This window comes from Epinephelus moara, chromosome 8 (genome assembly GCF_006386435.1).
Source record: "Epinephelus moara isolate mb chromosome 8, YSFRI_EMoa_1.0, whole genome shotgun sequence".
Classification (NCBI taxonomy): Eukaryota; Metazoa; Chordata; class Actinopteri; order Perciformes; family Serranidae; genus Epinephelus; species Epinephelus moara.
This window is the reverse complement of record NC_065513.1, coordinates 40,127,375-40,149,045: the sequence shown is the minus strand read 5'-3', so window position 1 is coordinate 40,149,045 and position 21,671 is coordinate 40,127,375. Positions and strand designations below refer to the sequence as shown.

The 21,671-nt window shown below is 41.7% G+C and overlaps 1 protein-coding gene and 1 long non-coding RNA gene across 2 annotated transcripts in view; one reads left to right on the top strand and one right to left on the bottom strand.

Annotated features, from left to right (window-relative positions):
• The window catches only part of LOC126394435 (uncharacterized), a 310,194-nt gene that overhangs the window by 185,524 nt on the left and 102,999 nt on the right, over positions 1–21,671 (top strand). The gene's annotated exons all lie outside the window — the stretch shown is intronic.
• wdfy3 (WD repeat and FYVE domain containing 3) overlaps positions 3,098–21,671 on the bottom strand; it is a 144,392-nt gene continuing 125,818 nt past the window's right edge. The window contains exons 46-67 of the mRNA XM_050051244.1: positions 20,459–20,607; positions 19,392–19,512; positions 19,135–19,220; positions 18,725–18,805; positions 18,298–18,352; positions 17,908–18,027; positions 17,693–17,810; positions 17,117–17,223; positions 15,368–15,521; positions 15,157–15,248; positions 14,862–15,074; positions 13,532–13,673; positions 13,182–13,336; positions 12,545–12,703; positions 12,281–12,460; positions 11,898–12,080; positions 10,556–10,649; positions 10,204–10,347; positions 9,827–10,060; positions 9,546–9,657; positions 9,180–9,377; positions 3,098–7,445 (exon numbers count right to left, since the gene is read on the bottom strand). Of these exons, the coding sequence (XP_049907201.1) occupies positions 7,325–7,445; positions 9,180–9,377; positions 9,546–9,657; positions 9,827–10,060; positions 10,204–10,347; positions 10,556–10,649; positions 11,898–12,080; positions 12,281–12,460; positions 12,545–12,703; positions 13,182–13,336; positions 13,532–13,673; positions 14,862–15,074; positions 15,157–15,248; positions 15,368–15,521; positions 17,117–17,223; positions 17,693–17,810; positions 17,908–18,027; positions 18,298–18,352; positions 18,725–18,805; positions 19,135–19,220; positions 19,392–19,512; positions 20,459–20,607 (3,018 nt within the window). The 3' untranslated portion in view covers positions 3,098–7,324. The remainder of the gene's footprint in view (positions 7,446–9,179; positions 9,378–9,545; positions 9,658–9,826; positions 10,061–10,203; positions 10,348–10,555; positions 10,650–11,897; positions 12,081–12,280; positions 12,461–12,544; positions 12,704–13,181; positions 13,337–13,531; positions 13,674–14,861; positions 15,075–15,156; positions 15,249–15,367; positions 15,522–17,116; positions 17,224–17,692; positions 17,811–17,907; positions 18,028–18,297; positions 18,353–18,724; positions 18,806–19,134; positions 19,221–19,391; positions 19,513–20,458; positions 20,608–21,671) is intronic.

Below are 21,671 nucleotides of genomic sequence, written 5' to 3'. Positions count from 1 at the left end.
TGTGTCTGGTTTTGAGGCTCATGTAACCACTGTTCATACTGTGGAGAGTTTTATTAGTAAACTGTAACTATAAAATGAAAGGATGTTTTGCTGCCTCTCACAGCAGCTGGAGTCTGAGAAAAAATAACTTCATTCACTGGGCCGACTGCCGGCAACTTTTAAGGTGGAACGTTAACTTGTAATGTTACTCAATGCATGAGTTGATGACATGAATCCATCAGCACACCTTAAATTTCACTGTGACGACTTTGACCTTTACTTTTATACTTACAGTAATGAGTGGATCTTCAAACGTTTGTACAAATTAATTTCAGCCAGATTATGTGAACTGCATATAATTATAAATTATTATAATTATATTATTATAAATCCCCCTCCCTGTATGGATATGAGCAGCTCATTCTAAGGTAAGGAGAACACAACAATTCTTGTTTTCATGTGATTGTACACTAAAGAAAACATACCTATTACATTATATTCAATTTCTGCCAATATATCTCTCCACAGTCTACACACTGGACCTTCAAGTTTGGTGAAGGTGCTCTGTATTAAGAGGCTTATTGCCATGTAAAGCATCAGGAAACACAAGTAGCAGTATCATGCACTTATGTAAAAAAAAATGTAATTGTAACAGACAATTGTAAAAATAATTTTAATTAAAAGTGTTAAAAAACTGATAATAGATAAAATTATTTTCCCCATCTGAAATGTAGTGGAGAGTGTCAACAAATGTAGGTTTATTTTGAAGTACAAGCCCCACCACTTCCGGTCCAGTCTGTGTTTCTGTGTCTACCTTGACACAGGTCGGTGTGCCGCTGCTGCTGCTGCTGCTGCTGCGGTGGAGACAGCCTGTGTCTCTGTCTCAGCTCTGCTTCATGCTGCAGCAGCAACCAGCAGCAGTAATAATAACCAGGGTCCTAACTGAGACCCTGTAAAGGTCTGATCCTGAAAATACATGATGCAGCTGATTCATCACCATGTCACTGTGATGCATTCAGGGACTGTACTGGAAACACATCACTGACTTAAGTGTTTCTTTTTTTCCTTTCCTTACTTTTTACTCAAACAAAATGAATATAACAGATCGTGAAATGACATAAATCACGATAGTTTATTAGACAAAGTGATATGATTGTCTCACAAATTAAAATCTTGTTATATTTGTACTAATCTGTGTAATAATCACCCAAACTAGTGATGTGTCTTCCTATCCATCCTCTTTTCAGCCATTAAACAGGTTCCCTACACATTAAATGGACATTTCAAAACTTTTCAAGGACTATTTAAGGACCCATTATACATTTTTTTCTTGCCTGACACTTTTCTTACGCATCAGATTCAAACTCTATTCAAACATAATTTTAGTTAGCTGGCACACAGGGAGGGAGAGATGGATGCAGGGAAGAAATGAAACATAAATGATGGTAAATAAAATGTCACATATTAGAACATTATGTCAAGAGCTTCTGGAAATAACTTTCCTTTTCTGTTACATTATGTGGAAGGTTATCAATAGACAATTACTGTCACAAAACAACATTCCATGACTTTTCCAGGCCTGGAAAAAGTGGTTGTGAAATTCTATGACTTCTCCAGGTTTTCCATGACTGTGGGAGCTCTGGTTATATTTTTCAGATTCCTTTATTTCCCTCAAATTAACAGTTTGTGCCCACGTTTTATAAAATTTTACCTGACACATCAGGTTCCCTCAGCTTAGGGTGAGATAGATCTAAGACTTTTTGGACTTTTTGATGCCTCTCAGAATTAAATTCAAGACCAGTTTAACAAAAATTAAACTGTATTAGATTAAATTAAAATAAAATAATAAAAATAAAATAACAACAAAACAAAATAAAGTAAAATAAAATAGAATTAAGACAATTAAAATAAAATAAAATAACAGAGTAGAACAGGGTAAAATAAAAATAAATAATTCAGGGTCTGAGACAGTTTTGCCAATTTGTTTTTTGTAACATAAAACATGACTTTTTGGGGGAAATACATGACACTTGTGTTTTCTTGGCTATTTTGTGGTTCTCACTCTGCCCTGACTCCCATTCTGCCGAGTTTGAAAAACTTTTTGCATTAAATACACTGAGCTTTGAACCTGTTTCAGTCATGCCCCAAAATCTTGGTCAAACAGCCATTTTTGTTTCCTGTACAGTGACAGTTTGCTGACAGACAGTGATCCTCTCCTTTGAGCTTCCTGGCAGGAAACAAAAAGAGAGTCTCTTTGTTGCCGTCATCCTGATCTGTGTGACGTTAATGCCAGAGGCCTTTGGCAATATACTTTTATAAAAATAAATGTTACCAAGTATTTTAAATTTTACAATGCTACATTAGAAAAAAATAAAATAAAATTCTACTTCCCATGTAGGAAAGTGTCATTTTTTAAAGACTTTTTAAGAAATGATTTGAGACATTTGACCTTTTATAACCCGAGCAAGTTGGCTTGATTTCTTTTAAAAACACAGAAGATCTTTGTAAAATCCCATGACCTAATATTTGTCTTTTTTTCCCTTTTCTTTTGTTCTTAAACATAGAAAATGTTTTTCAATAAAAGTATTTATTAAAAAAAACATTGGAAGAAGGCAATGAGCAACGAAAGAAGAAATAACCCAAAAAATAGCAAGAAACTAGTAAAAAGAGAAAATTAAAAACAAAAAATTAGTTAAAAAAAAGTTAAACAAACAAGGAAATGACTTTGAAAGAGTGCCTAAAAATTCTAATAATTCTGTAACATAATTTTAAAATGTAATAATATTAATTACGAATGTAGTTTTCCTTAGCTTTTTCTTATTTTTTAAAAATAAAAATAAATAAATTTTAAACAGCATTTTTTTTTCTTACCAAGATGTTCATTTAATCCCCCATATTTTTGAAATTTTCTCAGGGTTTAAAAAGGTTTAAATACTTGCAAAAGGCGTCTGAAAGCAGCACAAGAAAAGATATGTAGTGTCCAAGTTTCAGACGGTTAAAACCAATTAAGGCTTTATTTTTAGTTTAATGAATTAACTCCCTTTAAATATATTTTTAAGGATCTGCAGGAACACTTGGACAACTTGCTTCAAAATTCAAAATAAAAGTACTGAGTCTGTTTTTGGTGGTAAACAGCAATTATTTATTGAAATGAAATTAAAAAGAATAAGTACCAGATCTATTGCATTATTGTAACATTTGCTTCTGTAGGAGGGGCGGGGTTACTCTACTGCTTTTCTCTTGTAGGATGTAGTGAACACAAATATACAAGGAACATTCAGCTATCACAGATTGCACACCAGATACTGTAGTAATGCAGTCTAATACAAGACCACCAAAATAATCCAGGATTTCTCTTTTTTTTCTTCGTCTTCTTCGTCGTCTCTCGTTAGTCCTTAATTTTTTTTTTCCAGAAAGAGTACAAAAGTCCACCCAGAGTTGGGGACACGATCTCTGGCTCTGTACACAAACCTGTCGCTCGCTCAGGACAACTCATCAGACAATGCCTCCGAGAAACAAAGACAAAAAGAATAAACCCAACAGAATATAATGCCGAGAACATGTACAATGCACTGACACAGAAAGTCAGCTGTGTTAATAGACATGCAACAAGTAACAAAACTTGCTGAAATCGCAATAATCATTAAAAAAATCTAAAACCAGTTATAATTGCATAAATACTTTGTACAGTTCATTTATCCGCTGTGAAATGCACCTTCCTGTTAAATGACAACGTAAAACTGCATTCAATAAAAACCTGTGATTCCTCTTGACTTTTCTTTTTGTACACGTGAAGGTGCGAAGGAACTCTTGATTGATAGGAGCCGACTCGGCCTTTTCAGCTAGGTGGCATGATTGCACGCTAAGTTACAGTACGTAAACGCAGAATGATATAAGGACAATAACAAGAGTGCATATTATTATCAGGATGTCAGGGAGCTGTGGGGGTGGAGATTTAATCTGACGTGATTTCTTTTTCTTTTTTACAGGTTTGAGACTCTGTGAAGACGAGTGGGAAACAACAAAAAGATCTCTGGGGAATAAAGACAGGAAGCAGCGCTTGAATGCACAGTTGTTGCCCACAGAACCATGAACTAAACATCGACACATGTACAGAGAGAGACGAGGACAGAGAAAACAACATGTGCAGACTTTACATGAAAACAAAAACACTAATGTCCGACTGTTAAACCCAGCAGCAGCAGCAGCAGCCATCCAGTTTTATGGCGATAAATTCATGACAAACTTTTAAGTTACTTCCATTGAACGATGAACATGGCAGCTTGTATGGGGGTCAATCTGTGCCAAAAATGTTGTTTTAACGTGTACTGCTCGTGGATCTTGAGTTTACACATCTCCTTGCTATTGTTCAAACTTCTTGTTGACGATAATTTAAAAGATGAAATAAAGTTAAATATCCTCCTGAGACCCGAACTTTTGTTTGGTATGCATTTTTAATTTCTCCTAGCTATTTGGGATCAGTGGGACCTGATAAGTATAAAAACTAACCATCGTCAACAATAATAAAGTCCAAATGTCCTCAAATGAGATGATAATTAAGTCCTAATGTTGCTTAAGTTGGTCAAATTTGTTGCCATATCAAACTACAAACATTATTTATCATAAATAAACAAGTTTCAATCATAAATGTGATCAGGTTTTGGACCTTGTCCACTTTTGTGACGGGATCGGCTGCAGACTGACTTAGCAGAGATGGCGGCCATCTTGTTTTTACATGGATTCGTATAGTTTGCTCTTACTACCACTAGATGGCACAAAAAGTGTCCACGAACAAGGACAACAGGTCTGAGTTACGCAGATCAAAGTCTACTGCCAAGTAAACCCAAAATGTGATGCATCCAAGGACATTTTGTTTTTGTTACTGACACCCAGCCTAGCTCCTCCTAGCTCCTCGGGATCAATAAGACCCGTTAAGTAGGCTATAAAAAACTAAACATTGTCAACGATAATTAGGTCCAAATGTCCTCAAATGAGTACTTTCTAATTAACAGTGTCTCAGCTTGTTACGTTGCTAAAATTGGTCAAATGTGTTGCCATATCAAACTACAAACATTATTAATCATAAATAAATGTCAACCATATAAAGTGATCAGGTTTTGGACCTTGTCCACTAGACGAGGACAACACGTCTAAGTTAAGCAGAATGACATATAAGGCGCAGTAAACCCAAAATGTGATGTCCTCATACGAGGACACAGGGTCTCAGGAGGATATGGTTGCTTTTACATTTTGTCCTCAACTACTGATGTTGCTTAAAGTTGTAGTAATTAAAAAAGAAAACACTGATCTGCATTTGCTTTGTCATCGTTGTCATTATCCCTGCAGTTGCTCGTCTGTTTCTCTGACTTCATCGTGATGACGAGACGTCTTGTCGTGTCTTTTTCTTTAATACCGTCCTTGTCCTTTTTTTGACTTTGTGTGGTTTTTTTGTCTCTTGTCTCATTTTGTCTGCTCCAAAATGAATTTATGGGAAGACTCTAGAATGGACAGTGACACAACAGCAGAGATAATAACCGGACAAACTCAAAGGAAACAAAAGCCCTCACAAACAAATGTGCAAAATCAGATTTTTTGGCACAAATTAAACCCCGTAGATTTATCCACAGGTGATTTCTACGTATCTGACATATTTTTGACCCCTAAAGACAGAATAAAACTAAATTTTTGTGTTACCAAATCCATCAGTTGACAAAAATGAGCTTAAGCCAATAAAATATGATAAATATATTCAGGATAACTAAATTAATTCTATGCCACATTCAAGTAATTTCAGCAAGTAAATGATTTAATCTTAAACTTGCTGAAATCGTGGATGTATTTAAATGTTTTCTGAGCATACCTGATTAAGAAATGATGCACATCAGAAAGCATAAGGAGGGCACATAATTGATAAAATACAAAAAATACATTTTTACCTGGAAAAAAAAATGTCTGTCCAACTGTGTGAATGTATTTGACTTTGTAGACAAAACACCATGAAATTCTTTTTATAATTTTAGAGTGGATTTTGTCCTGTGTAAGGTAATGTCATGATTTCATGGTTAAAATGATTATTTACATCCTCATCTGTCTCGGCTGCTGCTCCTGCAGGTTAACATCTTCTACGAGGACTTGATAAAGTGTGGAGTGCCACATGTGCTGTAATAATGCCACAGGGTCAGAGTGAACATCTGCAGACGCCAAACCTGAACACAAACCGACAAGAACAGAAAATAAAAAATAAACATAAGAGTCCCTTTATCGTGTGCATTCAGAAAGCTGCAGTGACGCTGTACAGTAACTACATCAGGCTCCATGAAAGAGATGCGACTTCTTTAGCTAATTCGTATTTTTCACAGACGATGAACGCGTGGCGTTTCCTCTCTCACAGAACAAATCTTGAAATTAACGGAGTGATATGGTTTAAAAATAAAATCTGAAATGATAACGTGTCCAGTCTTCAAACAGCAGCAACAATAACAAAATCCTACAAATGGGAATTCATAAAAAGGACAAAATAGATTTAAAAAAAATCGTCATAATTCATCAAAACAATTTGGCCAATAAAAGAAAAAAGGGATGTGATAATAAATCTCTGTGTGACGGCGATGGTTTGACACTGTGGGCAACACACTCACAAAATATATCTGTAAACAACAACAAAAACTGATCAGGAACTTAAAAAGATTTTGCATAACTAGACCCACTGGTGAAGTCAACCCACAGACATTAATTATTGACATTCATATCCCTTCCTCTGGACTCGCCGTGACTCGTGACGCAGACTACACACATTTTGTTTTTTTAAAGCCAGGAGTGGTTAGTCACAACGCTATGTTACAGGCAATTTCTTTTTTCTCATTGACCTTATTTTTTGTTCTGAGTTGGTTCCTCGTGAGAGTTAAAAAGGCCATGGTACGTATTTACAATATTCACAAGTCTGTTGTGTCTTCAGGTGACAGAGGGAGGAGTTTTCCTGGTTCTTGATCTCAAAGCAAAAATGGCGGGTGATTGATTCAAGCGTGCCGCGTCGCCATCGACGGTGTTTTTGCTTCTTTTTTTCCCCCTCCTCCAGGTGAGTGCAGGTGGTCAAAGTGGTGATTGAGTTTCCTTTCGATCTGCTATCCTCGTTTTCTCCCAGCCGACACTCCCTCCCTGCGGTTACAGTCTGTCAGTGTGTTACAGTACATGTGGTTACTGGACGTACGAGAGGATAAAGGGGGGTTTGGAGGGAGAGCGTTTTATACGGGAGGTGTCGAGGGAACAACAAGGCAGTCGGAGGAATGAAACGCTCCTCAGGAAGGAGTCCTCGGGGCGAGGTGGAGGTGGAGGTGGCGGGTGGAGCTCAGTTTCTGCAGCTGTCCTCGGCGCTTCGCTCATGCTGAAGGTTGTAGTAACAGTTCTGACAAACTCGCACCGGTGACGAGATCTTCAGCCGTTTGATCTCTGACTGGAAGCGACTGCACCTGCAGAGCAAAGACACGGAGAGTTAAAGACGACCTGTTCTACTCATTCTCAGGTTCATACATGTGTTTAAGGGTTTCTACTAGAACAGAGTATTTCTTGAAAAACCTGGACATGTTCCAGCAGGAATATGATCTGAGGTCTGTGGGAAATCACCAACGTTGTTTCCCAGACGTTAGCATGTGCAGAGGTTAGCACTGTCACCTCACAGCAAGAGGGTTCCTGGTTCGAACCCCAGGGTGAGGGAGCCCTTCTGTGTGGAGCTGCATGTTCTGCCCGTGTCAGTGTGGGTTTCCTCCAGGTGCTCCAGCTTCCTCCCACAGTCCAAAGACATGCAGGTTAACTGGTGACTCTAAATTGTCCGTAGGTGTGAATGTGAGTGTGAATGGTTGTCTGTCTCTATGTGTCAGCCCTGTGATAGTCTGGTGACCTGTCCAGGGTGAACCCTGCCTCTCACCCAATGTCAGCTGGGATGTCAGTTACTGTGCGTCCCTCTGCTGATATTCACAGCATCACACATGTTTTGTGTCCCTCTGCTGATATTCACAGCATCACACATGTTTTGTCATTGCTGGGTTTTTGATTTTCCTGTAACTCCAGTTCTGGCACTCTGGAAAATCACATTTACTTTGATTAAGTTAATTTAACAGCATGTCGATGTCACTGCTCCACAAGTTCTTCTTCGTTCAGCCTTTTTTCGTGGCATCTCTCAGCAGGGCACAGCAGCTGCCCTCATGTAGTGCTCAGGGGGAGTTACCTGTGCCAGTGGCGCTCAAATGATGCCAGGTGTGGTGTGGGATTTTGTGATAGACACATTATCATTGCAGTATTCAACTGGGCCTACACAAAAAGTAATAAATGAATCTTTAATCGACTCTATCAGTATGTTGTGTGCACCCATTTCCTAATAAAAAGGCAAACTTGAGCTAGGAAAAAAAGTAATTTCATTTTAAAAACCTTCACAGGGAACCTATTTGTTGCCGTTGATGCGAGGGAATTAAAAGGGTGTGACACATCACGTTATCTTACATTTTTTCCCTGTTTAAATGGATGTGGATAATACATATTTCATGAGTAATAGTTGGTTGCCAGTTGATATTAGTAAATAACATTTATGTCATGATAACGTGAGTAAGAGCACCGATGACAGTCAGGGACTGAAGTGTTTGCTGCTGTTTTTATCACTTTTTATTATTATTTTTGCAATTTTTTGGCATGGATCTCAGCCTGTGAACCTTTCTGGTGGCTGTCCAGCTCAACTGAATTGGTGTGCAGGTATTTCTTCTGCCATCCTCTCGTGATAAGAGTGATAACACATGTCACAGAAACTATCCTGCACAAATATAAATAGGTGTGCATTGAGATTTTGGCTTGCCCGTTGACATGCCTTGGGCACAAAAAGTCTGAAAACCACTGAAATAAACCATGAAGAATGACTAAAAAAAAGAGCCTAAATTGATCTTAAAGCTGCTTATTTTACCTGATGTCATACATTCATGTCACGCATTAAAAGAAGAAATATAAGCAAACAATACGGGGCTACAGAGGGTTAATCAATGCTGAATATACTGTACACATTTATTGAGGCTTCAGTCTAAATGATCACAGTACTGACGTATAAGTAAGACCTGCAAATACATTTTTAGGTGAGACTCAAGACTCAAGCAGCAGGTGAAGTATCAGTGAAAGAGGAAAATAAGGACAACATGCTGTTAAACTTTCTGTGATTCACTCACTTTTGGCAGAAGAGCTGCCCGCAGTTCCTGCAGTGGTGGCGTCGCTCTGTGAGGGAGAAGCGAACTGTGCAGCCGGAGCAGCTGTCCACCACCTCGTCCTTCACCCAGTGGTCGGCCGCCGAACGGCCCGGCTGGTCGCTAACTGACCAGCTGAAGACCCGACCGCGACCGTCGCCCACCAGGATCTTACTGTGGTCCCTGCAGAGAGGACGGTAACAGAGGGAAGGACAAAAGAGGGGGAGAGGGAGGAGAATAATTCAGCGAGGATGTCTTTGAAAAAGCTCTCAAACAAATATTACAGTGTACAAAAACAAAATCAAAGGATTCATCTTTGTCAGTTTGGCGCCTGACGCTCAGCTCTCTTACTTGGAGATGGCGAGGGATGTGATCTCTGCGGGCTGAGCATTGTCCTTGCGATCAAACGCCGTGTGCATGGTGAGTTTGCTCCGGAAGACCAGCTGGCGCTCCCATCTGTAGCCTGCGAGCACACAAACATAAACACTTAAACACAAAGACAAGCACACTGACATCAGATCAGTGGACTCTTTAGGATTTGTTTTTCTGACTGGCTCAAGAGCTGATAATCGTTGTCAGAGTTTTAATCGTCAATTTTGTAAAAAACATTTCTAATAACTGGGGTCACCCACCGGCCCTGAGCTGGTTATACGTCCGTGCATCCATGGTGGAGGGCTGGAGAGGCTGCGGCACTGCGCCCTGACCTGGGTGAGCTGAGTGAGGGTGAGGGACCTTAGTTTGGCCCTCAGAGTAGTTGACGAACACGAAGCCGTCTTTCTCGTCGATGCTGAGCGTGTCTGACCAGCGGTGAGAGTCGTCAGAGCTGCTGTCCATCGACCACGAGGCTCCTGCTCGAGCTGAGGGACCTTAAAGGGAGCGTAGTGACAGAAATGTAAACGTTAGCGTGGCTTCAGCTTCATCAAAAACACAATACGTTTGCTTAACGATAATTTTGCTAAACCCGTAAAACAGTCTGTGAATGCTGATAAGAGGAAGTGTTGGTTGGTACCTCTGGGTCTGTGGACGGTGCTGCCTGGTTGGCTGCCTCCACCTGTGGAGGGGTTACGTGGTGCTTTGGGCTCCTGACTCAGACTGGGCTCGTCTCCGTCCGACTCACTGCTGTCCTCATCGCCGTTGTGACTCTCGCCACCCTCTGTGAGACGGAAAAAATTCATAACTCTTTTACATGATAACACATTTTCACAGTGAAATTATTGTGCATATACTCATAAGCTAGCAAAGAAAGGTGAACCAACAAAGTATCTGCAGCTTTATGTTAAAATTATATTACATTCTGGGACATGTCGCTATATTACTGACACAGAAACCTCTCATCAGGTATTTTTCCTGTTAAGACTCACCAATCTTCTCCTCGCCACAGCAGTCAGGCACATCTGGCTCTACTGGCTCTGGAGCAGGGGTTTCTGGGACTTGGAGGAACTCCATTCTCCAGAACTACAAGACAAATTTAAAGAAAGGGTTTGGTGGTTTAGTTAAATTAAGTTGCGGTACAATTAACTCCTTGATGACGTGGCAGGAACAGGGATTACAACGAATATTCTGCAGTGCTGTTTATAACTCTGAATTGTTGCCTCTTGTATTCTTGTTTTAAAGAAAGCCTTCATAGACTCACTGGCCACTTTATTAGGTACACCTGTTCCACTGCTTGTTAAGGCAGATAGTTAATCAGACAATCACGTGGCAGCAACTCAGTGCATTTAGACATGTAGACATGGTGAAGATGAGCTGCTGAAGTTCAAACTGAGCATCAGAATGATGAAGAAAGGTGATTGAAGTGACTTTGAGCGTGGCATGGTTGTTGGTGCCAGACGGGCTGGTCTGAGTATTTACTGGGATTTTCACACACAACCATCTCTAGGGTTTACAGAGGATGGTCCAAAAAGAGAAAATATCCAGTGAGCCAAAATGCCTTGTTGATGCCAGAGGTCAGAGGAGAATGGCCAGACTGGTTCAAGATGATAGAAAGGCAACAGGAAGTCAAATAAGCACTGGTTCCAACCAAGGTGTGCAGAAGACCATCTCTGAAGCAACAACACCTTGTCCAACCTTGAAGCAGATGGGCTACAGCAGCAGAAGACCACACCAGGTGCCACTCCTGTCAGCTAACAACAGGAAACTGAGGCTACAATTCACACGGGTTTTCTCACCAAAACTGGACAATAGAAGATTGGAAAAACCACATTCAGATGGAAGCATGGATCCATCCTGCCTTGTATCAACGCTTCAGGCTGCTGCTGGTGGTGTAATGGTGTGGGGGAGATTTTCTTAGTACCAACTGAGCATGGTTTAAACACCACAGCCTACCTGAGTATTGTTGCTGACCGTGTCCATCCCTTTATGACCACAGTGTACCCATCTTCTGATCTCAAAATCTCTGAGGAATGTTTCCAGCACCTTTCTGAATCTATGCCACCAACAATTAAAACGGGGATCCAACCTGGTACTAGCAAGGTGTACCTAATAAAGTGGTGGGTGAGTGTATTTCTGTCTGCAACATTACGTGGTATCAATCTATGAAGCCTATGTTTACCTGTGTCTCTGACATGTAGCTGCATCACCTGTGAGTCTCTGAATGCTGCATGAATGGAATTTTTCTGAGCTGGACTAAAATCAGCATTTGGAAAATCACTGATACCTGAAAAAGCACAATAACGTATGTCAGATTAAAGTGGGCATTGTTACCCTGACAACGCCGTCCGAGTGTCCGGTGACGATGACGTTCTGCGTGTCCCACTCGTTCATCTCTGACACGCAGCAGCACAGGATCTGCTGGCTGCGCCCTGTGAAGGTGTTGGCGCTGGCGATGGGGCTGCCGTTAATGCTCCACACGTGAATATATGTGCCCGCACAGGACACAATGTCCCCCTACACACACACACACACACACACACACACACATGCACACACACATTATGTTTGTCCATCAGCTGAAGAGCTTTATGACACATGATGTAAATGATCCTCTCTATGACTTTGCTCTTTAGCTCATGATTATCGTCCTGGACTAAAAGGACATGTAACGTTATTTCTACAGAGACAGAAGAGAACTTCGTCCTCCAGCTCACCGTCAGTTCATTGATACACAGAGCAGAGACGGGCGCCCTGTGTCCCCTGAGCTGCGTGACGAAGGAAAGCTTGTTGAGGTCCCAGATGATGCAGGTTCGATCCCGCGAGCCGCTGACAACAATGTGGTACGCTGACGACGCTGTCAGACACGTCACAGCGTCCGTGTGGCCCAGCAGCGCCTACGACAGAACAAAGATGTTTAACAGACCCAATTTTCTGACGCCGCTCCATGGCCTTGCGTCCAGTTTTGTTTGTGTTCTTACCTGTTTGAGCGTGAGTGACTTGGCCCTCTCTTTAGAGGTTCCTGTCTCCCACACACAGATGGCGGTGCTGGTGCCGCCAGTGATGACCAGCTTCAGGTTTGGACATATGGCACAAAGGATCTGACCCCACTCTGACAGACACTCGTACACCACCAGCGCCTGAAACAGGAGATTAGAGACTGGTTGGCTGAGGGGTGCAGAGGTGGAGAAATGCAGATGATGACTCGTCAGTTCTGGCTGTTTGGGCTTTAACTTTGTCCATATCTCAGTAACAAACACCTCCACACTGATCAGCACACACACAGCTGGCTAGTTTGTTTTTAAGTCCTCATTATTGTGACAAATGTAAAGAGAATAGGGCAATAAAAGCACTATCAAGAGAACTGCATTAGACGTCTGTAATGGCTGCTGCTGTAAAACCTGAGAGCTCAGCGCAGTGAGGAAGGTGCATTTCTCTACAGCACCAGCAGGGGGAGACATTGTCTTTAATAAGTTTTCACATTCACTTGTCAGCTTCAAGGTGAATCTACAGTCGTCCATGTTTTAATTAAGCAGTAATATTATTTGTATATATTTGAGAGAAGACGAGTCGCAGGTTTAAATCTCTAACAAACTGTATTTGTTATATAAATGTTACCTTGTCAGATTCGTAGTTAGCCAGACGGCAGCTGAGGTCGGCGTAGCCCCAGGCGAAGGTCTTGCTCCAGGTGGGGGGAACCAGGACTTTGTTTTGCTCCACAGCAAGTATGCCCTTATCGGTGCACACGATCTGTCCCACAGGCTCCTTCAGCTCTGCACACGGGGAACACAAAGACTTATGTGAGTGCTGAGTCTGAAGAGGTTCATGCACTGTGAGGTATAATGGACAGAGTGCGGCACTGTTGGGGTTTCGGTAAAGGGATAGTTGGAGCTTAACTGGTACAGATACTACACTGGACTGATGATTTGTGACTGTGTGTGTGTGTGTGTGTGTGTGTGTACATGTACCTTTGACAGGTGCTAGAGAAGGTCTGAGATTGTCCAGATGATGGAAGAAGATCTTGTCGCTGTTGGAGCTCGGAGGGATGCTCGCTATGTCACCGTTGGCTTTACTGCGTACCCGTTTGGGAGGATGGGGCTTCTTAAACAGCTGAAACACACACACACACACACACACACACACACACACACACACACCATCAGTCGGTGAGTAAAGACATAAAGTGAAGGACTATTTTTTTCTACCAGTAGCCAAATGTTAATAAGATTCTGGCTGTGGTAGTTAGTGCATCCTCACATTGGATTAAAGCTCCTGTAACTGGGCTTTAATAGGCGACAATTTGCCCCAAACACATGTCGTGATAACACACTTTGGCTGATGAACCTGTGAATAAGTAACTCTTGATCTGTTATGAGTCATGTGTTTGTCTAACAACCAATCAAAATTGTTGGAAAATAGTTGGTGGACGGATGGAAAACAGGAAGACAACTGCTAGTGAGGAAAAAATGTTGGCCTTAGGGTGGCATGTTGAGGATATTATCACGCTTGCTGCTGCCAGTGTAGTTAAAAACACAGCTGCCAGTGTAAAGGACAGATGTTATTTAAAGCCCGGTACATACTGTGTGATTTTGGGCTGTCCCAGACTAAAGATGACCAAGTGAAAGAAATGTGGCGATATCTTTGGTCGTGGCTCTAAAGCGGAGGTCCTACGTCGCACAGTGAGAGAGGTTCAAGAACAGCTGTTGTCACAATCTTGCGATCAAAGACAGTGATAGAAATTTGGGATGACCATCTCACAGTGACTGCTGTTGTTTATGTCTATTGGCCAACCATAGAAAGTCAGCATGAAATGACGCACTGGTGCTAAACCCAAACAAACAGACAGATAGCAGCTCGCCCATGCAGCATCCTTGCACACTCAGTATGGGAAGCTATCGTACGTCGTAGCCTGTGATTCAGTAGGCGCTTTCATCGTACAGTCTGCAGACATCGAACTTATACTCTTTTGTATTTTCAGTCCAAGTCCGTTCTTGTCATGGAAAGCCTCCAAGACTCTTCCCATAGCCATGATGCTCGTGGGGCAGATGGATCCGTTCCCCAGGTTCCTCTGGGGTGTCGGCGTCACACACCGAACCCTGACTTCTAAACTGAACCGAGACTTTTGTGTACCGTTACACCCCTGCTCCTAGCAGTAGTTATATTGTAGTACAAGTTGTAAAAGTAAACCTTTTATTGGTCTTACTAGCAGTTACATTAGTGGTGCTTTTTGATATTAGCATTAGTGGCAGTGGTACAACAGCAGTTGATTAAGTGTTTAGACATTAGCCGATATCCGACCTGTTTGGGGATCTGTCCGAAGTTGTTGATGAAGCCGATGGTGGCCGTCTCCTTGAGCGGGTCGTTGATGTTGTAGATGTCCACCTGACCCTCGTAGAACAGGTGGTGGAAGACGTTGACCGCCTCCACGGCCGGTGGACCCTGCTGCTTGTAGCCGAAAATCAGGTCGATCCATTCATGGAGGTGGGCCGATACGTAGTCGCACTCCAACGCCTGCAGAAAGGTGGAGACAGGTTAATGTGTCATCACTGAAGCTCTACCTACCTACACTGTCACAAGTGGGTTTATTTCGTACCTCTCTGTGGACTCTGATGAACTCCCGGGGGTCGCCCTTGGCCCAAGGTGGCAGGATGACGTCACCCAGCTTGGTGCCATTCTGCTTGGCACCTGGAACATCAAACAACAGGAGGCAGACAGAACATTAATATTCATGCACTCACTTATCTCTGGGTCAGTTTGACTCATGCGTTCCTGAGCTGCTACTGTCCACGCTCACTGATACTGACCCAGGTCGAAGTTGTTGGAGTTGAGCATGAACTCGGGCAGATAGAAGAACTCGGGGATGAGCTCCTTGACGTCGGCCATGTTGTGTTTGGAGGCGGAGAGCCAAGCTTCACGCACGCTGTGGAACATCCTGTCAGCCAGGTCAAAATGACCTCCCTGGTGATCACACAGACACACGGGCAGATGGTCTGACATTAGGGTCCAGACACTTGAGAGCATCAACAGTTTGTCGTCTGGGCTTTTATGTGAACGCAAAGCCACTGGAAATTTGGCTTGAAATTGTAAACATGCGTGTATGACATCAAATCTGAGCGTCTCATTAAGCATCCACAGAAATCTGAGTGAATCTACTTAAAAACATCTTATCTTGCTGTTAAGGTCATTTTTTAAGAATGTGTAGGCGTGGCAAATCATGTTTTGATTGACAACTCCTTCATTTTAATTTTTTGCTATTCGGACATCAGGGACATGTGACGTCTGGAGAGGGTGAGGCTGAAGAAGAGGCAAAGAAGGTACAGTTTCAGCTGCAAGACATACCCGTTTTACAAAAACCATAGCTTTCTGGGAGAAACTGCTAAACTGGTCTTAAAGGAAATGCACGCTGCATTTGCAGGAGTTTTTGTGGACGACTCCACCACGGTCTAAAGGTCTAATCTTGGTGTAATTTTCGATCAAGCCCTCAGTTTAGACAAACGTAAATTCAGTAGTTCAATCCGGCTTCAACCATCTCAGAAATATCTCGAAAATCAGATCATTTCTTTCCAACAAACCTCTGGAAACGGTTCTTCATGCATTCGAAACCAGTCGTTTAGATTAATGCAATTCCTTGCTCTCTGGCATCAGTAAAAAATCCCTCTCACGTCTTCAGCTCATCCAAAACTCTGCTGCAAGGATCTTGACTCGGACTAGAAAACATGACCACATCACACCAATCCTGGCTTCCCTACACCGGTTACCTGTTGCTTTTAGAATTGAATTTAAGATTTTATTGATTACTTACAAAGCCCTGAGAGGCTCCAAGTTACAGAACAGACCTATCATTGCCCTATGCTCCTTCTCACACCCTGAGATCTTCTGATGCATCTTGTCTTGTTGTTCCGAGGTCTACATTAATTCACAAAGGTGAAAGAGCCTTTGCAGTCAGAGCTCCTCAACTTTTAAATCACTACTGAAAACCTACTTGTTTAAACTTGACTTTCAGGGATTTTAACTGCTTTATTATTGCATGCTTTTACTCCGTTATGTGAATTCTATTTTTATTGCTTTTATCTTGTTTTATTGCTTTGTCTTTTATTCGGTTTTGTAAAGCACTTTGTAATTGTTTTGAAAGGTGCTATATAAATAAAGTTTATTACTATTATTATTATAGCTCACTAAAATTGCGGTCAGAGAGAGGAAGGGAGACCAAATATAGCTGTTATATAGCTAGCTAGTTTATTGAGAAAGACTATGTAAAGACGTGTTGGCTTAGACTCAAAAATGCAAATTGAGCAGGAGCAGAGGAGGATGTTTTTGGATTAAAAGTAATTTGTAATACTTTAAGATGCTTCCATCAGACCTTAAAATCTGCCAGAGTCTAAGGAAACAAAACATGTGTCAGAGAAGGAAAAGAAACCCTGCAAAAATTTAAAATGCTGGACTAAACACAACCATCCATGATCAGATTTAAACTTCAATTATCTTATCAAATAAACAATTTATTATACTCTAACTGCAGAACATTCAGGAGGCGAGGAAAGTTCAGATCAAACCTGAAGTCTGAGGAAAATCTGTGTGAAGGGCTCCATCCGGACCAGGTAAGAGGCTACGATCATGGCTGATGAGTAGTGGGTGCCGTAGTGGTACGCTGGGGTTTCACCTGAGAGGACAGAAAACAACACAGTCACATACACTGAGCAGTGAAAACACAACTTTCAACTTCAAAATTCAAACTTCTGTGACAGAAAATGCACCTACAGACATCTCTGTCATGGCAGAACTTCCTTTTATTTACTGTTGTTTTGAATTTCAAAGGTTTAGAGCAGGTTGGATGAGTCAAATAAAATGTGCCACATTAAATTGTGGATTTGGGTTTGTTGTTTTTCTATAAACAACCAAAGACTACACTCATTCTTTAATACGGGCCTCATATATGCTTTTTAAAGTTTGACATATTGGGTAAAATAACCAATTTAGTGTGCAAACGCCTCGAGTGTCACTGGCTTCAAATGAGCTGGCTCTTTTTTCTTTACTCAGTGTCTATTTAACTTAAATGAGTACAGATAAAAGTCTTCTCTCTGACTCCTTCCTGTTAAATGCAGTCAAATGTTGACTCATCAAGGTCTCACCGTTGGGGTCTTCCCAGTCCTTGTATCTCTTCTTGTACTGCGTCAGTCTGTCGTCAGTCTGGGCACCCATCGGCTTGGCGAGGTTACGGAACGTCTTGGGGTTGTTCAGGTCCAGCTCCTGGTTAACAACGTGACCAAAACAGGATTAATGACAGAACAGGCATCGGCTTTTCTTGTGGTTAACACTTTTAACTGCCACTGATATTGTCCCAAACCTCTGCGTCATAGTCAGCCAGAATCCAGGGGAAGACGGGATACTGCATCAGGTCGTTGTAGGATCGTCCTGCCAGCGTGTTCAGATGCATCAGGTACTGGAAGTTACTGATTTCTCCTCGCTAGAAAACAGATGGTAGAAAATACATCAGTGTGGCATACAATTGCTTATAAGTTGTTTCACTGAACACAAACAAACCGCACCAGAGTTTGTTTGTAACCAGACCGAGACCACCTCTACAAGAAGGTCTCGGTCTGGTTGTTTTGGCGCACACCTGAGTGTGACTGCTGTGTTCACACCTGCCCAAACGAACCGCACTGAAGGGGCAAACGAACTTGAGTTCTACTGAACTGAACCAAACAGCCTTAGACTAACACATCTAGATTCTTACCTCCCATCTCTGAGTCACTGACTTCTCACCGACCAGCGTGCTGAGGAGCCCCGATCTGAAAAACACCAGCACACAGAGGAGGTTTAGTTAAAACAGCTCACGACTTTGCTGTTTTTCAGCATGTGGGCAGTGAAAAGCACTGGAAAGCATTTTGTTACAAAGCAACTGCTGCATATAATATATGCAGGATGGCGTGATACCAAATTACTCTTGTTCTCTTTTCTTTGCTTTTCTTTTCTCGGTCACTGATTTGATTAATTACAACAGACATCCATAAACATTATTTAGAAAAATACATAAAAAACAAATTAAACTATGAATACTTATCTGCACATTCCATAAATCATCTCACAACCTTTAAAGAAGGTCAAACATTTCATTAAAAACTCTGTGCTGGGGACAGAGAGGAGAGGGGAGGAGGTGTTACCCTTGTTCGACGCTGGTGTTGGGCCTCTGGCCTGAAACTGACTCGGAGCTGTCAGCCAGTGAAGGCACCACCGCCAAGAACCTGCAGGGAGTTAATTATAAAATTAAACAAAAATATTACAGTTCCGTTTGACTATGTTTACACTGCACATGTGTAACCTCATGAAACTGACTTGTATTACAGTGATCTTCTCAAAGTAGAAATACTCTGGCGATGAGATGCTTTATGAGAGGCTTGCTGTCTAATCTGAGAATTCTGTTTTAATATTACGCAGTAGTGACCTTTGTAAAATCCCCCTTTCTCCTCAAAGAAGTTTTTACTAACTATTCTTTGTTACTGAAATGTGAGAGCAACAGTGGCAGCTCAGCAGCATGCAGTCACAGCTTGGTGTTTCTATTTGTATTCAGTACCTTTGGTAAACTTTGTTGCGGACTCCTTTCTGGAATGCTAACAAGTAGTTTCTTCCATCTGCAGAGAAAACTTCCACCGCCATGGGCTGAAAGGTGACGACACACAAGACATTTAATCATCAGTGGTAAACACTAAAGACGAAAGAGGCGGAGTGTTGATGCTGCCATACCCAGAGCATGTTAAGATACTCAATATAAATGTCTAATGAGATGGTGTTTATTGGTGCTGCAGCATGTGTGTATGTGTGGATGCTGACCTGCAGCAGGTAGCGTCTCTTGTGCACTTCCTTGATGTCCTCGTAGGCGAAGATGCTGCAAGTTCTCTTCAGCTGGCTCTGTCCTTGTCTCGCTCCTCTGGGGATGATGGCCTCATGCAAACTGGACAAACAACAGACAGTGATGCATTACAGTTTACCCATAAATCACTTTTATCGACAAAGGCTTAAAGTCACGCCACAAACACTCACAGCTTCCCTTACAGAGAGATTATGTCAATCTATTTCTTAATGCTAAAAACACCAAGATATGCAAGACAAAGAAAAAGAAAATGACTGATGTGATTCCATTTCATGGCAAAAAAATGCAACATAACTGAAAGAAAATGTAGGTGACACTGGGGTTAGCTAATTACTTTTGTTATTAATCAAAGTGGTAATTATTTAATGCATTATTCAATGAATAATAAAATATCTAAAATACTTTCAAATAAAATCAAAAAATCAAAAATAATCTCAGCCTAAAGTGACTTTAATTAACAGTCATAAAAATTAATTTCCAGTGAAAAAGGAAGAGAAAATTGTCATCTTTGATAATTTTTGTCGTTTTATTTGATAAATGACAATTAATAAAACTATCATCATTACATATTTGTTTTTATCAACCTACGAGCTAATTTATTTATCAATTCAGTCCTCGAGGACTCCATGTTTTGACTGTGTGGACGCTGACGAGAGGGTAAAACAGTACAACACCTGCAGGGAAACACAGTGAAATCAAAGCAGCATCTGTTGGTTATTTTCGTGTTGTGTCTCGAAGGAACAGGCAGAGTAAGATTCCTAAAAAAAGATAAACATGTCATATCTCTGCTGAGTTTTCACAACGCATGCTCTATCAGCAGCATTACATCACTCCAGCAGCAGAAACTCCCACTGCAGCGTCCAGAGCAATGATGTCATCTTTTATTCGGGGAAGGAAAGTACAGTAAGTGTGTCATCTGTCAGCTGCAGCTTCAGGATTAATCACGCAGCGCTGGTGTAATATCCTGATTCTCCTACAGGTGTCCGGACCGTCATGTAAAGTGACAGATACAGAAGCTTGGACCTACTTGGGGGGCAGTGTGTCGATGTCCCTGATCTCTCTGGACACGGTCATGGTGTAGCCATCGATGACGTAGAAGTGCTCTTTCCCAAACAGCAGCAGACCCTCGCTGGTGTCCAGACCCTGAACCCTGGCACAGCGGTACATGTGCTGAATCTGGAACAGCAAGTGTAAGAAACAACAGCACATTAATTACCTAAAGTTTAGAGAAAGCAGCTTCCTCATGAGAAGTCGTGAGCCTGAATTCCTCCAGGCAAAAATCAGTGAAGAAGGAATAAATGAGGGGGAAGACGTACTTTCCCCTCACTCAGATATGGCCTTGAGCAAAGAACTTAATCCAAATGTGTTGAGCTGCTCATGGGAAGAAGCAGTGTTTGATTAATAGGCTGGTGTGTCCTGTCAGTGTTTGTGTGAACAAAACAATGTAGGAAATAAACATCACCCAGAAATTTAAGCACTAAGGTTCACATTGTCAGTTCATTTGAAAGAGGACTCAGTTCTCTTTCCGGTCAACTTCAGCTCTGATGGGGCCTCAGTCCTCTTTCTGTTCACACTATGACGCCCTCGCTTTCAGATGAACTTAAAATACAGGGGGTATACAGGAGATGACGGTATCAGTGTACGGCGATTCGTTTAGTCGAAATTCACCATTCACAATTAATTCACCAAGTTAGATTTAAACATGAGCTCTTTCCCCTCTGGTCTCTCTCTGCTGTTGAGGGCACAACATGGGCCAGCCGTTAATATTACTATAACTTTATCCCCACCACTCACTGTCATCTCAGCTGCCTGTTGCACTAGACTGACCTCTGGTGGCGCATGATGTGCACTACATGCCAAAAAACTCATTGCAAACTCTTCAGTATGAGGTTAAAAGAAAGATGAGCGTCTGTATTTATTAATGTACTGAAATTTATACCGTCAGGATTTTTAAATACCCTGGTACACCATCATATTGTGATACCGCCTTACCCTATTTTTTAGCTTGTAGGCAAACTGGCAGTGGCTGACATGACGTTAGAGGAACTTCAGGGTAATTTTACTCGGCCAGGGCCGTTGGTGCGTGTCTCCACCGCAGGAACCACCCCTGAAGGACAGAGTTCCAGAACTTTTACAGGGGCTAAACAAGTCCCTGCCTCGGAGTAGGTACTCAGAACGGGCCCGAAAGACTCCTGGCTGGGGCTTGGGGATTACTTGGTGCTGATTGGATATACTCAAGG